The 17,190-nt window shown below is 44.2% G+C and overlaps 1 protein-coding gene across 2 annotated transcripts in view; it reads right to left on the bottom strand.

Moving 5' to 3' along the window:
• The window catches only part of UST (uronyl 2-sulfotransferase), a 262,562-nt gene extending 245,642 nt beyond the window's left edge, over positions 1 to 16,920 (bottom strand). For both annotated transcript variants that reach the window (XM_054721950.1, XM_054721951.1), the window contains exon 1: positions 16,311 to 16,920. In XM_054721950.1, coding sequence (XP_054577925.1) covers positions 16,311 to 16,557 — 247 coding nt within the window. In that variant the 5' untranslated portion in view covers positions 16,558 to 16,920. The remainder of the gene's footprint in view (positions 1 to 16,310) is intronic.
• Positions 16,921 to 17,190: the final 270 nt, after the last annotated feature.

Raw genomic sequence — 17,190 nt, 5'->3', positions numbered from 1 at the left:
AGATAATTCAGGTATGTATTTAATGTGCAGCTGCAAAAACCCTCTACTCCAGGTACATGTTACAATTACCTTAAGAAACATATGACACCAGGAAGTGCCAGCCCCGGGCAAGTTCAGACAGGCTGGCTCAGGGCCTAGAGCAGCCATCTGAGCTTCTTTTTTCCCTTCACCTCTTCTCTAAAAAGATGTCCTAAAATTCAGGCGATTGAATAGTCATTTCAAAGACTACCTACCCGCCCACTACCATCTTAGCACAGTTCAATTGTTTTTAATGACTTAGACCCTGCTCCTCCAACTGTGTTTTAACAAAATTGGAGATTTAGGAAATTATTTCTGGTTAAAACCAAAACAAAATATTTAGACCATTTTGCTTGAAACCTCCTAGAGTAGGTGGCAGCCCAGGTAAGCTGGATGTATCCCCGCAGGGGATGGGAGGACTGACCTGCTTTAGGAAAAGCTACACTCAGAATTCGAGATCAACAGCCCCAGCCTAGGGGACTTAAGTAGACCTAAGTGGAGGCACTTCGAGAGAACCTTCCATAAAGCTACAGAAAAACAAACCCTGCAGTACTCAGTGAAGAGTCATTTTTAAAACAGCAAGAAATTATAGCCTGGATGCCAACTTAATCTGTGACAAAATAACATGATCAAAGTTTCTGAAATAAATGAACATCCATTCAAGATATGTTGTATCCTATCCTAATAAAAAAAAAGCAGTGGGGATTTTTCTTTCCATTTTAGCTAATCAGAGAAAATAAACCATCAGCTTGTAGACTGCTATCATAACAGGATAATGTCAGCCAGGAGGCAAATGGACGTGCTCATGTGATACTAAATACCTGCAGGGTAAGAGTTGAGTTGATTTTTCTGTCAAACTTACTTTATCAAGATGAAAAGGACTTTGAGAGTTCTCGGTAAAAGAGTTAGAAAAACACTTCAGTACTTTTGAGGAAATACGCTTCCCTACAGCAAGAGGTGAAAAAGCTCAAATCAGTTCATTGTGAATTTTGAAAAATGAATTTACTGTTAAAGAATAATATCATTCAAGTGTGGTGACTTTATCTCCAGTTAGACTGGGAAAATCCTTGGGTTAATTTACACCAAAATAAAAGCTAAAAGGATTTTAAAACTAAATGAAAAGGTGAAACAACAAAGGAACTAGAAGAAAATATAGAGACTATGCATTTGATGTGAGCATATAAGGCCTTTCTAAGCATATAAGCAAAGAAAAAAATAATAAATGAAGAAAAGTTAGTTAGTACCCAGGGGGGGGGGAAAGATACTGATTTACAAGTCTAAAAGGCAATAAAAAAACAAAAAACAAGGAGATTATTATTTACACATATGGTGAGCTAATACTCAACTCTAAAGAACTCTTATAATTGACTAGAGGCCCAGTGCACGAATTTGTGCATGGGTGGGGTCCCTCAGCCTGGCCGGCAATCGGGGCCAATGGGGGGTGGGGGGGCCTGGCCGGCCAGGGGAGAGAGACTGGGGGAGGTTGGCTGTGGGAGCACACTGACCACCAGGGGGCAGCTCCTGAGTTAAGCGTCTGCCCCAGGTGGTCAGTGCACATCATGGCAACTGGTCAACCGGTCGTTTAGTTGTTTAGTCATTCGGTCACTTAAGCTTTTATATATATAGATAAGAGAAAGAAGATATCTACAGGGGGAAAAGGGAAAGGGCAAAGCTGTGATTTTTTTTTTAAAAAGTTGTCTTATAAACATAATCAAACTGTTCAATTTCATTAATATTCAAACAAATGCAAATTAAAGTGTAATAATATTACTTATCACCAATCCAATGGGTGAAGAGTTTTATAAGACTATTCCCGGTGCTTATAAGGGTATGAGCAAAACAGGTTATAGACTGCTGGTGAAATGCACCAAAAATCATGGCAACTTGTAGTAAAAGCAATTTAAAAATGGGTTCACACTTGAACCCAGCAATTCCAAGTCTAGGAATTTATCCCAGGGAAGTAGAGAAGTATGCAAAAATTTGACAATGTTCATCACAGCTTTATGTCGAATCATGAAAAACTGGAAATTGGCCAAATATATAAATTTTTAAAAGGCTTGCAAAAGGAATTATTGTCCTTTCACATGATTCTCTGCCACCAAGAAAACCAATGTAGGAAAATACATAAGGATGTGGAGTCACATTTGTGACACTGCCAAGTGGAGGCAGGAAGTTTGCAACCAAACCAAAGCAGTTGTGAGAAAAGGAATTAATTTTTACTTTCTTCTGTCGGCTTTTCTCTATTTTCCAAGCTTTATACAATGAGCACGTATTCATGGTTTTCATTATTTCTTTAAGTTGTGTTTTTCAAGCATTACACCAAGTCATTCTTATTATTTACATCCAATCATTTGCTCTGGCCATGAGAAAACTTCACCTAGAATATTTGGATAACAAGGGATGCTTGGCGGTGAATTCTGATGCTATGCCTCAACATCAAAATTTAAAACAGTACAAGGATCTGCAATAACTACTTGAAGAAACTTCACACCCAAGACCAGTGGTTTTACTTTCTATGTTTACTGATGAACTTGACATTCGATCAAAATTTGTATGTTCACAAATCTCCAAACAGCCTGCATTTCAATACTGGGGGCTGCAGAAATTAATAAAAACAGGCATTTCTAAACTTGAATCAGGCAAGTATGTGATTAAGAAAAATTAAATGTTCTTGAATTCAAATAGTCACATTGGTGAATGAAAATTCTACTAAAAAAAAATTTAGGAAATGTTTAATAGCACAGATCTTCAATGAGCTATACTGACTCATTTGTCTGTTTACAAGTGTTAATGGCTTCCCAGAAATGCTGCAGTGTAGACCCTTGCTACTCAAAGTGTGGTCCTCCAACCGGGGCACTGGTCAGACCTGGGGGCTTATTGAAAATACAGAATCTCAGGCCCCTCCCATCTCAGACCTACACACCACAATCTACAGTTTAACAAATCCCCTGGTGATCTGAATGCACATTAAAGTTTGAGATCAGCTGGTATAAAGAAGCTGAAAGCTAAAGTGTTATAAGTCGCAGACAAATAAAAGCTCATAGGTTAAGTCACACTATCTCCAGCATCCAGCACATAACTGGATTTGATGAACATTTGTTGAAGGAATGAACCTGAATAGATGGAAGAGATGGCAGAGAGGATGACTGCCAAGCCACATATGAAGGAGGGTAGGCATATGAAAGCAATGGGAAAGCATATGTTTCTGAGCCTTTAAGTCTCATTGATGTGAAACTTCAATGAAGTGTAAGCCCTGTGGGCAAGACTGACTCTGAAATTAACAAAAAGTCGCCTATCATTTCCACAAGATAGCCAGGGAAAAGTCTGGCAAAAAAGGGGGCTATATTTTGAAACAGCAATGCATTATGCCATAAAAGAAACACAGCACAAAGACAGTAGCCCACCCAGAAACCAGAGAGTGTTCTAGTATGTTTCCCTACCAAGCTAACAACAGGACTCTGCACTCTGGCCTAGGCAGGTCAGAAGGAGAGCGACACCATTTTAACTGTGTACATTTGAAGACACAAGCACACAGAACCTACAGACCTCACTCCCCGCCCCCCACCCCCCAGGAGAAACAGGAGAGCAAACACAAGAATACTTGAATAAAGCATTGTCCAAAGGCATTTGAAAAGTTCACCATCAAGCTAATTATGAGACTCAAAATGTTCTCTCTAAAAGGTAGCTCTAGATATCCTTTGCCCAGTGAAAGGGGCAATAAAAAGATAGAGGTTACAGATGCTAACAAATATTTCCTTCTCCCTGCCTTTAGTTTCTGGGAACCGCTTCATCTCGCAGCAGGACCAGAAGAACATAACCACAAACACTGCAGACTCCGTAAGGCCTTGGATCTCTGCTGGGCAAGCAAACAAGAGCCACCTTCGGAGTTGGAAAAAACACGAGCAAAGAAAATAGTGCGGCCTCTATCCTGTCATCTGCTGAAGCAAAATACACTGGGCCATTGGGTTTTATATTTATGGAGCTTTCCAGAATCCTTTCCTCCATTTTCACCTCTGTGAGCTATCCAGATCTCAGCTAGAGAGCAGCTTCTACAGAACTGCTCTGGGGCACACGACACCTTTGCAGGAGTAACCAATGTTAACCCCACACTGCTTAAACTGGCATCGCACTCCCAGTCATGTCAACATTCCGCTCCTCCGGGCAGGAACTCCTCACTGACCTGCTAAGAGAGGACCACACCACAATCCCCAGGACAGTCTGGCCAGCATGGAGATGCGCGCGTGCCAAGCGCCAGCCGCTGACACCTCACCTCCTTCCCCAGCCCTGCCTCGGCCTCTCTGCCAGTCATCACTTTGTGCCCTTCCCCACTGTGGTAAAAATAACTTCCTCTAAATCTGTATGTGATTGTACACACATTCTTTTGGCACATCATTGGGTGAATTTTGACACTCCAGCAGAATGAAATCACAAGAAATCTGCAATGCCATTTCTAGAAAACTCCAACCAGATGAATCAGTTCCATGTTTTCCTGGAATTTGAGAAACTACTTCCAGGCAAGATAAGATGCTACCATCTGAGCACCTCGCCAGTTCCTTCTTTCCGGTGCTTCTCACAGACTCAGCAAAGTCTCAGAGACAGAGTGGGGCAAGGCAGAAGGCAGGGGGCTATGTGCTGTTCAGTGGGCATGGCTTGCTGGCTGTGGCTGAGGGTACAGAAGGGCATCTCAGTAGGCAGACTGCCCAACACACTGTGGCCCCAAGAAGTCAGCAGGACTTTGTATGGACCTGAAGGCTGGGTCACTCTCCTGTCATAACTACAGGAAGGGTGGATGTGGCAGTCATCCTCAAGAGAAGACAGACAGTCATTTTTAACAGTGACTCCTCTCCACAAAGTAGCCTCTCCAACAGAGGGAACCAGCAACTTCTCCATTCTTTAGGCCAGTGAAGGGCCACGTTGACAGTGATAGATGCTTAAGGGAATAAAAATCATTTCATATTTTCATGTGCTTATAGGCCACTTGCGTTTCCTCTTCTGTGAATCGTCTGCTTCTATTCTTTGCCCATTTATGTCACGAATTCTCTTTTTTTGTTGTTGCTGGATTATAGATCTATCTGCATATTAATCCCATTTCCTAGAGAAATCATTTGTCCCCAATCTGGGTCCTTTTTTGCTTTGCTTATGGGGTGTTATTGTTCAGAAGGCTTCGCTTGAATGTTGTTGTTGTTTTCCTTTGCTGTTTGTGCTTTCTGTGTCTGAAACTGACTTCAGATGAGAACTACTGGAAAATAGATCTATTTGTCTGGACAACACCTATGTGTGTGTGGGGGGGGGGGAGGGGGGAGAGAAGAGGTACCCATGACAATCATCTTGGTATCTTCAATTGGAGGAAATCCAATAGACTATTCTATGCAGTTCCCAGAAGAAGAATTAGCAGAAGTAGCTGGAAGCTACCAGGAAGTAGATGGAAGCTACGAGGAATTAGCTGGCCACAGGGTAAAGAACTCCGTCAGCATTGGAGCTGTCCACCAAGGGATGAGATGAGCAGTAAGTAGCAGGCAGCTGGGCCGAGGCTGTGAGAATCCTCTATGAACAACACAAGCTACTTTTCCCTACTTGTTTTCCTTCTTTCTTCCTGTCACATTGGTAGACTCTGAATCCTGGGAAATCAAGTCTTACTCTGTCTGCCTCCTCTCTCTGCCTTCCTAAGGACATTCTGTTTCCCACAGTTTCTGGGGCAAGGTTCTCCTCTTATTGATGCTGGGAAAAAACAACTATGATTAACTTTGAAAATACTGACCTACATCCCTAGCTGGTTTGGCTCAGTGGATAGAGTGTCAGCCTGCGAACTGAAAGGTCCCAGGTTCGATTCCGGTCTAAGGGCCCGTGCCTGGGTTGTGGGTTCAATCCTCAGTGGGGGTCTTGCAGGAGGCAGCCGATCCATGATTCTCTCTCATCATGGATGTTTCTATCTCACTCTTCCTTCCTCTCTGAAATCAATAAAGGTGTATTTAAAAAAAAAGTTATATATATATACACACACACATACACACACACATACACACAATGCTTTTGCATATTCAGCTTGCCTTAGTCACTTGACTCTTACAATCTATAATAATAAAAGCGTAATATGCTAATTAGACCAGACGTCCTTCCAGATGAAGCTGCGGCAGAGGCAGCCGCTGTGTCGAGCAGGGGCCCAGCCCCTTGCACGAATTTTGTGCATCAGGCCTCTAGTCTTTTCAATAACCACTTGGCTCCTAAGGAAATAGCCTTATATTTTCCATTGCTACAGTTAAGTGGTTTCTTATCTCTTAACACATGATTTTAAGAGTAGATGGAACCTTAGATAGCATCTAATTCAGTGATTCTAAAGAGAAAAGTGGCACCATCCCCTGAGGCTGCATATAAAAATCACCTATAGAACTTCTTTAAAGAACCCCTAAACCACCCCATTCTCCCTTCCCTGGTACTGGGACATACTCCAGTATGGACTATTAAGACCATATGGAAATATTGCTGCTGAAGGAGTTCCTAGGAAAGAAAAATAATTGAGAATCATGCACTAATCAAACTTCATTTTAGAGGTGAAGAAACTTAAGCCTAGGAGATGTGTATGACTTTTAACAGCATTGACCACTAGACTCTCTGGGGACCAGTCCCAAACCCAGGTCCAGTGCCCCTTCCTTCAGCCCACATGGCTTTGCCTGGCAGTTCTGCGTATCCAGTGGGAAGGCATTCATGCCAAACAGCTTCATGTCAAAGCAGATAGTTCTGTGCTGAAATTGCAAAGTCACCATTTTCCTTGACAAAATTTAACTCTCTTTTAAACAATGTAAAGTCACATTGGCTTTCAACTTCTCAAGGAATTGGGTGACCAGCTACAATGAATGGACCGTAATGGCCTTGTGGCTCTCCCTTGCCCCAACACCAATCAGAGACTGGGCAGGGCAAGGCAACATGAAGAAGCAGAAAACGGAAAACAAGCAAGTTCACCAGCCTCTTGACAAACACAGGGTCTGCGACTGGGGTTCACCGCTGTTGCCCTGACTTCCAATGGAAGCAGAGAGAAGAAAGTGGCTGTATACTGGTCGTGGTAATTCCATCATAAGCAGGAGGCGTTCTTGCAGCAGTCACAGTGTAGCCTGGCAATATGATTGTTTGAAAAGGTGTGACTTTTGGACCACTATCCCGGCCCTAGCACAGCTGGTGTTCCCAGAGAGTAAGCTGCACCACACTCCCTTGGCACAACTATTTTTATTTTGTGAATGCAGGGGAAAAGTGTGGATAATTCAAAACAGAGGAAAGCAGGCTGGGTAAAGAATGTGTTCTTTCAAGACTATTTCCAGGGAGCAGAGAGAGGATAAGAAGCAGGAAGGTTTGTGTGTATGTAATTATTGGGGCAAATGATGGAGTGTGTCAGCTGTTGAAGAGCCTTTGCCAATCTGAGCGTGAGAGTGACAAGATAAGCCACAAAAATACTAGTTTAGTAATTTCATATTTCTTGGTTACAGTGGTCCTTTTCAGTAGAGGCCAAGCCATGAGTAAATATGCGTTTGCATGAATGTGAATGTATGTGTGTGCACATGTATATGTGTGTGCATGTGCACATGTGTTGTGTGCCAGGAGAAGAGAGAGTCTAAGAGAAGAAAAGAAAAAGATGAGAAAACTGACATTTGTTGAATTCAAATGCTGGGCCTTGGGTCAGAGAGGTATCCTATAAATAGCAATTATTAATCCCTTTGTATAAACCAGAGATTTTCAATCAGTGTGCCACAAAATACAGAACTATTTAGTCAGGGGCACTGACCTCTTTTCCCTTAGAGTGGCAAATACAAAAATGACAACAGCCAATATACTAATAGCCATCCAGTGTAAATGAATAAAAAATATACCTATTTTTGTCAGGTAGGCAAAAAATATATTTTTTGGTGTGCCGCAGAATTTTAGAAATTAGTTTATGTGTGCCATGAGATGAAAAAGGTTGAAAATTGCTGGTATAGATCAAAGCACCTGAGGTTCAGAGAAATCAAGAAACTTGCCCAAATACTCCCAGCTAATAACACAATGGTTCACACCAAGATCTCTGCTCTGAAATATATTCAAATGTCTGATGCTTCTAGCCCACAGAAGGCCTTCAATGAATATTCGCTGAATGATTTTGAACAAAGGAATCTATATGTTTCAGAATACTTTCATTTTTATTTTCATTAAGACTGTGAAAGTCATGTTCACTGAACTTGAAAAAAATCAATTGTGTTCCCAGAAATGCAATATGGTTAAATGTAAATGGTTATTTAAATCATCCATCAATGAATGGAGTAAGAATCACTTAAAGCCACGGCTTAAGGTTATTTCAATATCTTTCATCAAAATGGGATGAATGGGTTTGTGCACTGAGCCCTAATTATATAGCCTATCATTTTGCAGTTCTAGATTAAAATCCATTCAGTCACTATTTCAAAAACCACATCATCTTATGGTCCCATCTCCTTAAAGACTCGAATTAATGTGGGAAGTGTACTAGCTAATTTAACACAAATCGCTACTTAAGGAAGATACTGACCTAGAGAGAGAAATAAACTGCTATTCTGCAAACTCCCAAACAATTGGTCCTGGATTCAAGAAAATGACAAGAAACCAATATTTTTGCATTCTAGTTGTATGCGGCCATATCTCTAGATGGACCTCAAGTATTCTTAATTACAGGGAGAGCCCTACACATGCACCTTGAACTCCCTACAGGTGGACCACGTAAGAGGTGGACCATGATCCCCATGCGCAGAAGGCAATGTTTATAAAACTATATGTCATGGTGGTCTTAATGCTTTTTCAACAGCCTGGAAGAGTTGGATTGTAGACATCAACTGAGCTTGAGTCGTGCCTAGCACCCCTCCCCACATTCAAGTTTTTTACTTAAAACAGGGACCAAACAAAGCAGGGTAAGGAGCCCTGGCAGAGAACAGTCTGCTTAGCGAAGACTGTTTAATCAAGGGACCCCTTGCCGAGCACCCAGGAGAGGTGTCAGAAGAGAGAAGGAAAGCACTGTAGAAGCTTCCTCCTCTCACGGAGCCTGCCCACAAGTCATCACAGGACAAGGTAGGATGGCCAAACTTCAGAAGTGATCATGAAGTAAGTACTACCGGAGTTCAGAGATCAGCATGGGGATTTTAGCTTCCTAAACCATCAACGCAGAAGCAATAGCAGAAGCAAAGGTAGGCAGTGAGGCAAGAAAAATCACCTCGTGGCTACCTTTGGGAAATTATTGATAACATATAAAACCAGAGACAGCCCAAGCGGTATAGCATACCCTGAACACTAAGTAGCTATGTGGCTCCCTGGTAATTTTTTAATATGAGAGTGTTACAAATTATTCAAATTGAAGCTCTACCAGGCAGCATAGAACTGGCAGGACTTATTTTAAAGCTTCCTATTTTGATAATATATTTTTTTAACACCTACTGAAAGCTCTAACACTTTTGGAAAACATTTTTCCTAAAACTCATGTTATTTTATTAAAGAGAAACATAGATAGGAAATATTTTTCTATATATGTGTCCTGTATATTAAACCACAATGTGAATTAAAAAAAATACATTCTGTATGAATTGCAATTTTATGCGAACACTCAAGATTTCCTTGGTAGCCTAGTCTTACATCGGACAAGGAACATAATGGACCCAAATGTTTTCCCTGCTGAGCTCATCAGCCCCATTCTAGTGAGCAAGTGCAGAGACAAATACTCCCATCCATCGCACCACAGTCTGTTGTTCAAAATTTGCTGCACTTATATTCCACATCCAAGTCACAGGAATCCTTGTGACAGCTGTAAAATAGATAAATGCTAGCTATCCATGAATTACGTTAGCGCAAAACTCAGACAGCCAAAGTGTTTAGTATTTGAAGTAATCCATAACTGTGAAAAAGAACCCCAAGGTTCTTTTGAAGAGGTTCTTGTTTACAATCAATTGTTAGGAATTTACTTAGGTTTTACTATCTACCCATAACACTCTCCTTAGCACTTTGAAAGTGACTAACGTATAACATGAATTTCTTGTATCTTGAGAAGGAGCATACCTATGATACAGAGAGCAATGCATAACAGTATTGTGTTTCAACCAGTATCGTCATTTGCAACTTCAAAATAAGTAGCAAAATTATATATCTGAGACGAGTCTAGTATCCAGAATACATAAAGAACACTTAAAACAAAACAAAAAAGACAACAACCCAATTCAAAATTGGGCAAAGAATGCAAACAGACATTTTTCCAAAGAAGATATACAAATGGTCAAGCACATGGAACGATACCCAACATGACTAATCATTAGGGACGTGCAAAACACAACCACAATAAGGTACCACTTCACAACCATTAAGATGGCTATAACCAGAATACTGGAACTAACCAGTGTTGGTGAAGATGTGAAGAAACCAGAACTCTCACACATGGCTGGTGGGGATGTACAGCCATTGTGGAAACAGCTTGGCAGTCCCTCGGTAAGTTAAACATAGTGTTATCATATGACCCAGCAATACCACTGCTAGGTATATATCCAAAAGGACAGAAAATGGGTGTTCAAACAATTCTGGGACATAAATATTTGCAGCAGCACTATTCACAATAGCCAAAAGATAGAAATGTCCATCAATGGATGAATAAACAAACTTCACACAATGGAATATTATTCAGCCATAAGAACAATCAAGTACTTATACCTGCTGCAACATGCTAAGTGAAAGGCCACATAGATATGATTCCATTTCTATGAAATGTCCAGAATAAGCAAATCTGCAGAGACAGAAAGTAGATTAGTAACCACTTAGGGCGGAGTGGGGAAGGAGGAATAGCGAGGTGATAGGTAAAGGGTTTCTCTTTGTGGTGATAAAAATGTTCCAAAATTGACTGCAGCAATAGTTGCACTTATCTATGAATAGACCAAAAACAACTATTGAAAACTATTAAGCTCTTGAAACTTTAAATGGGTGAACTGTGTGGTCTGTGAATTATATCTTCCGCTGCTTAAACGTTAAAAGTATATACTGACATGTGTTTTATTAGGAATTCTCTTGCACAATAACTGCTCCACTCTTGACTTCTGCAAAGAAGAATTTTTGGTGAAATATTAGTGTTTCTGTCCCCATTTCTGATAAAGGGGTTTATGTATATCACTGTTTGTTTAAAGCTGAGTTTCTATAATAAAAATAAATTCAGGTAAGGCAAAATTTATTTGCAGTCAAGTCTTACTTCGTTCCAAAAAAAATAGCCAGTTATAACTCCTAATAATTTTAATGGCTACATTCCATCAGATAAGATGCCTGATCATTGTCCATCACTGTACCCTTGAGTATAGCTGCAGGGCAGCTACTGTTTCTGCTCCTGCAGCTTCCCTTTGGGGAAGCAAAAGATACTATTTCTCTCGGGACTCAAAAAACTTAACCACTTTTATTCTAGTTTCTCAAACACAAAACCAACTAGTGTTTTAAACCTGGCTTGATGACAGGGAATTTTGAGAAAGGCAGTATCCAGATAATACATATTTATATGTATTTTTAAACAATTCATACTGAGACTAGTCTACATTAAAAATAGTTTACAAGGCAGAATGCTTTTCACCATTCATTCTGTGTTTATGGAACAGACTGCCACAGTCAAATGCCATTTTCTGTTCTTCCTCTAACACAGTGCTACTATGTCCCCATCCAACCCTATAAGATAAATTTGCAGCTATGAACAAGAATGTCATTTTCTTTTTAGGTCAACAATTTCTATTGATAACATCATATTTTATGCATTCATTTCCTAGATTGCTGTCTGGAGCCTGGTGTACTATGTTTAAATCATCTGTGATGTGTAGAAGAAAAATCAAATTTGGCTTTTAAGGTTTAGAGAAACTATTTTGTAAGATCTGGATGTCTATTTTCATATTTTCCTTTATATTCATTTAAACTTAGAGAATTTTAAATTCGATAGTTACATGTTTTTCTCTCTCATTTTTTTTACTCAAAATTGTCATGCTCATGTTTAATATATATAAAGATTGGCAATTCTGAAAACTAAAGTGGTATAAATTAAAAATGGAAAGGAAAGCATATGAACTTGAGATCAATCCAACAAATTTAATTCCCATAAAGGCTAAATCACATATCCAAGGCTTGGTGATAAATCATTAGAGTTTGCTGGTTGTATAAGATCAGTAGTAAGCCATCTGGCATATTCTGTTTACATCAATGTAACGAGTGTTATTCCAAGTTTTTGATATTTCCACAGCTCATAAGTAATGAGGCTACTGGCAGAGGCTGCAGCATAACCTAATTTCTGGGGGAGATTATATTTTTTGTTTGTTTTCCATAGCAAATCACAGTCTGAATACTGCTTTTTAAAAAATGAAATGATTTCAATGAATTGAAAAGACTTTGGTCTCCAAGTTTAACCTTTTGCACTCGGATGTCGAGTGTGATCGACACGGTTAGCATCGGTAGCAGGAATCGAGAAAAAGCAAGCGAGTGCAAAGGGTTAAGTATAGCAATTTGCTATCTTTGTCTATTCACCCCAGTGATTGTGTTCTCTTCTCTCCACCCATTTCAAGTAGGAAGAAGTCAGGACAATAGTTATCCCTGCATAATTTTATTCCCCCTAACTTTCTTTCCATTTTTCCAATTTGTTGCAGCAGAAAGTATCTTTAAGGAGAATAGACTTCGCCTTTTCCCAAACTGACTAGAAAGAAGGAGCTGTCTGACCCCGGCTCCTGCAGGAAAAGAAAGCATCATTATTGTCTCCTCTCCTTCCCTTCCTCGCACTGCACTTTCTGGTTGCCCTGCTTCACCCCAACCTTAGAAAGTCTAAAGCCAGCTGGAGCTGGCTGCAGCTGTTGGCCAGTCCTTTCCTTGAAACAATGGGGCTTAGGCAGCAAAGCAGATGCATTTTTAAAAGTTGAAATTTTTTTAAAAATGAAACCATGTACATCACCTTTAAAATAATTTATAAATCTCTCTCATCTCCCCTCTTCTTCTCAAATGCATAGGAAACTTCTTGAAAGCAATATTTTACTCTAAAACAACAGTTCTCAAACTTGAACTGGCATCAGAATCATCTGGAAGATTTGCTAAAACCCAGATTGCTGGGTCCCACCCCCAGACTCTTTCATTCCCTGGGTCTGGGAGGAGACCTGAGGATGTGCATTTGTAAGGAGCTTCCAGGTGATGATGATGCAGGCCCAGGGACCACACACTGAGAACCATGAGCCTAAACAAAGAATAACTGAGAGAGAGAGAGAGAGAGAGAGAGAGAGAGAGAGAGAGAATTTATGATTCCATTTCACATCACCTCTAGTTGTGAGGCTCTGGGTGTCAAGCTCCCGAGTACATGGCAGCATCATGGAGACTAATACTGGAAGGTGGAGTTTAAGCAGACCAGCTGCTTGAGTTATTTCTCTTCTGCTGGCCCCTCAACATACTTAGTAAAAATATCAAGAAAAGAAAAGTGAAATTATGCAAATAAATATGACCATTTTCGGCAGTCAGCTCTTTAGATTCCCACTTGCATTTTGGCTGTATTTCTATTTTATCAAACTGCTCATAGTGCTATAAAGTGAGTACCTGAATCAGACAGATTTGGGTTCAGGTCTTGCCTTACTTGCTGTATGTGTCCTTTCGCAAGTCAGTGAGGAAACAAGGGGAAACTAATTCTTCAGATACTTTGGCCTTATATTGTTAAGGCTATATTTTATACCCTCTTAAAGAGCCGAAACCCACTTTTCCAAAAAAGCATTATATTTACATAACAAAACAACAAGGACCAAATTTGGCCCAGGCCATCAATATATTTAGTTCTCGTTGATGTCATATTTTTAACCCATAAGTTAGTCAGAAATTTAGTGGCCAGTTCTAATAAGAGTAATGTTCAATCCTTCAATTCTTCCCCTGAGGGAATGCTGTGGATTCACCCTTCTACCAACTGAGCCCAAACTTATCAGGACTCACTTTATGAAATATATGATGAAGGCACTACATTCTAGATATCACGTGGGTTTGACTTACAAAGGGATAATGTGATCAATATTGAAGTTTCCTGATTATACCATCAATGGTGCCTTTGTTCCTTCCTCCTCCCAGATTTGTCCATCCCCAACAGGCATATCAGAACCATAACACGTGAGGAGCTGAGTGGTGTGAGACAATCTAGTCCAGCCCCTAATGTTACCTAAAAAACCTGAGGCCTAGGAAGTTTGAGCACCCTGCCCAAAAGTGCTCTCCAGGGCACTAAACACAGATGTCTTCCTTCCCCATCCTCTGTATTTTCCCTATACCGGTGGTCGGCAAACTGCGGCTCGCGAGCCACATGCGGCTCTTTGGCCCCTTGAGTGTGGCTCTTCCACAAAATACCATGTGCGGGCGCGCACGTACAGTGCGATTGCAACTTCGAGGCCCATGCGCAGAAGTCGGTTTTCGGCTCTCAAGAGAAATTTCAGTCGTTGTACTGTTGATATTTGGCTCTGTTGACTAATGAGTTTGCCGACCACTGCCCTATACCATTGGCCTCCACATTTTGCTTAAAAGGAACTTGTAATTGAATTCATTATCAGATTTTACACGGAGGAAGACCCCTCAGCTACAAGCACAGTTCCTTCCCAAAGCCGGTTAACTGTGATTGTTGTTGGCAAAAATATAACCTTTGTAGCACTAGCAGGTGTCTGTGAGCCTATGACTCTATGAAACTCCAAAATACAGAACTCTGGGAAAGAAGTGGTTTGACTCCCTAATAAAAGTGTGTATTACCCCAAATCCTCTAAAAAACCAGATGCTCAAGACTGTACTCTGGAAATCTATTTGGACAATATTTTCCTTGAATTTTCCCTAAAGCATCTTGCAAAACCATAGCTCCCCAAAGTGTCTACTGAAATGGAATAGCTGAGCTTCTCCACATGGAAAGAGCTTTCTTTTATCTGCCTTTACATTTCAAAAAGCTCTAACACCTGTCACTTTGCTGAAGTGGTGTGTGTGTGTTCTTTTTTCCTTCAAAAAACGGTGCCCTATCCAGACAAGTGGCTTCGGCGACCAAGTGACTTTGGTGGATGAGTGTGGGAGCCGGAGTCCTTCGGCCCATTACCGTTTTCCCCTTGCGCACTCGCTCGCGTCCGGCAGATGCCAGATGTTTGCGGGTGGCTCGGGTTTATCACCGTGCAGGTCTGCGAGAAGCCGGGGCCCTACCAGCCTCGCCCCGCTTCCCCCGCCAGCCTCTCTGGCCACAGACCGGGGAGAGATGTGCACCCAGCCTGGGCCACAGCGCTCAGCCAGCGTTGCCCCTGGTCCGCGCGGGACGGGGCGCTGCGGGTCACGCCCTCTCTCTGGAGCCGCTCTTTTCTCTCTTTGCACACCCCCTTCCTCACCTCTGCTAAAAAATAGACAGCCTCCCTCCTGATAAACCAAGTGCACACACACACACACACACACACACACACGCACACACACACACACACACGTTGGGCTTGAAACACAGGGCTCAGCGGATCAGATCGACACCGCTGGCCTGGCTGACCCGCGCCCTCGGACGGCCCAGACCTCGGGGCACAGCTCGCTCCCCACGTCCCAGTCGCTGCGGGCCACGGGGTGAGGAGGGGCTGCCCAAGGACCAGCCGGTTCAGGGACAGCTCTGAGCCTGAGACTGCCCCCGGGGCACCCAGGCCAGCGGCCGGAGAAGAATTTGCGGGCGGGATTCGCAGAACCCCACCACCTGGAGCCAAACCCACCCGCACCACCTGGAGGACCGAGCTATGATCAGGACGGGATTCTGTCACCACAACGCCCGGGAAGGGCTGCTCCTTCCCCTCGCGTCTCCCCGCACTGCCAGGACGGAATACACACTCGCTGGTACACACCCACAAACACGCGCCTGCACTCCGCCCCTGATGTGGTGGCGGAGGCGTGGGAAGGTATGCAGCGCCCCACCCCGGGGCACCCCGGGGTACCTGCCCGCCCGCCACCCCACACGGCCGGCCGCGCGGGAGAGCGCGGACGCCCCGGGCCGCAGCGCCCATGCCCCCGTGCGTCCCACCTGGACAGCCTCGCGGGTCCCACCTGGACAGCCTCGCGGGTCCCACCTGGACAGCCTCGCGGGTCCCACCTGGTCAGCCTCGCGGGTCCCACCTGGACAGCCTCGCGGGTCCCACCTGGACAGCCTCGCGGGTCCCACCTGGTCAGCCTCGCGGGGGGCGGGCGGGGAAGAATCATCCAAAGTCCCCGGCGCGTCCCCAGTTCCCCCTCCCTTTACCCCCCACCCTCGCACAACTTCGCGCGGCCGGGCGACCCTCGCGCCCGCCTCGGTTCCTTACCCAAATACTGCCGCAGGTCGAGCAGGAAGCGAGGGGGGCCCCCGCTGAGCTGATAGAAGAGGGAGCCCAGGCAGAAGACCAGCAGGGTGGCCATGCAGAAGCCGTAGTCCCGGAGGGAGAAGCGCAGGAAAGGGAGCTGGGAGACCCAGCGCTTCCAGCTGCCCAGGCAGGGAGGGGCGCCCCCCGCGGGGGCCCCATGGGGCCAGGGATCCGCGCCGCCGCCGGGATGCTGCTGCTTCTTCTTCATCGCCTGCTCCGCCGCCGCGCACAGTCTGCCCGCGCCGGGAAAAGGTCACCCATCCGCCTGCGGGGAGCAGAGCCCGGCCGGCCGGCTGCACATGGGCAGGGCCGCGCGGAGGGCAGCCCGGGTGGGGGCGGGGAGGGGCCGAAGTTGCCGGGCTCAGGAGACTTTGCTCGGCATGGTCCCCGCCGCCGCGGCCCGAGCGGCCGAGGTGCCCGGCCCCGGCTCGGGGGCACTGCCCGCGCCCGGCCCGCTAGCGCCCCCGCGCCCCGTGTCCCGCCGCGCCTCGGGCTCGCTCGCGGCCGCCGGGGCTCGCCTCCAGCGCCAGCGTGGACCCCCCGGCTTTGTGTCTGTCGGTCTCGGCGTGTTTTGTCCCGGTTCAGGCTCCTCTGAAAAAAAAAAAAAAAAAAACGGCAGGGAGGAACGAGAGGCGGACACCAGCCCCTCGCTCCACCTCCTTTGACAGGGGTTTTCCTCCTCCTCCTCCTCCCCTCTCCCCCTCCGGCGCTCCGCAGCCCTCTCTCCTCCCTCCGCCCTCCCTCCCTCTCCACTCGGGGCTCCGGCTTTCTCTCCGGTGTCACGTTACCGCCTCGGCCTGGGGAGGGGCGGGGGGCGCGGCGATTATTCGCAACAAGGAAG

Source organism: Eptesicus fuscus, chromosome 10 (assembly GCF_027574615.1).
Source record: "Eptesicus fuscus isolate TK198812 chromosome 10, DD_ASM_mEF_20220401, whole genome shotgun sequence".
In the NCBI taxonomy this organism is placed as follows: domain Eukaryota; kingdom Metazoa; phylum Chordata; class Mammalia; order Chiroptera; family Vespertilionidae; genus Eptesicus; species Eptesicus fuscus.
This window is presented reverse-complemented; position numbering and strand designations above follow the sequence as displayed.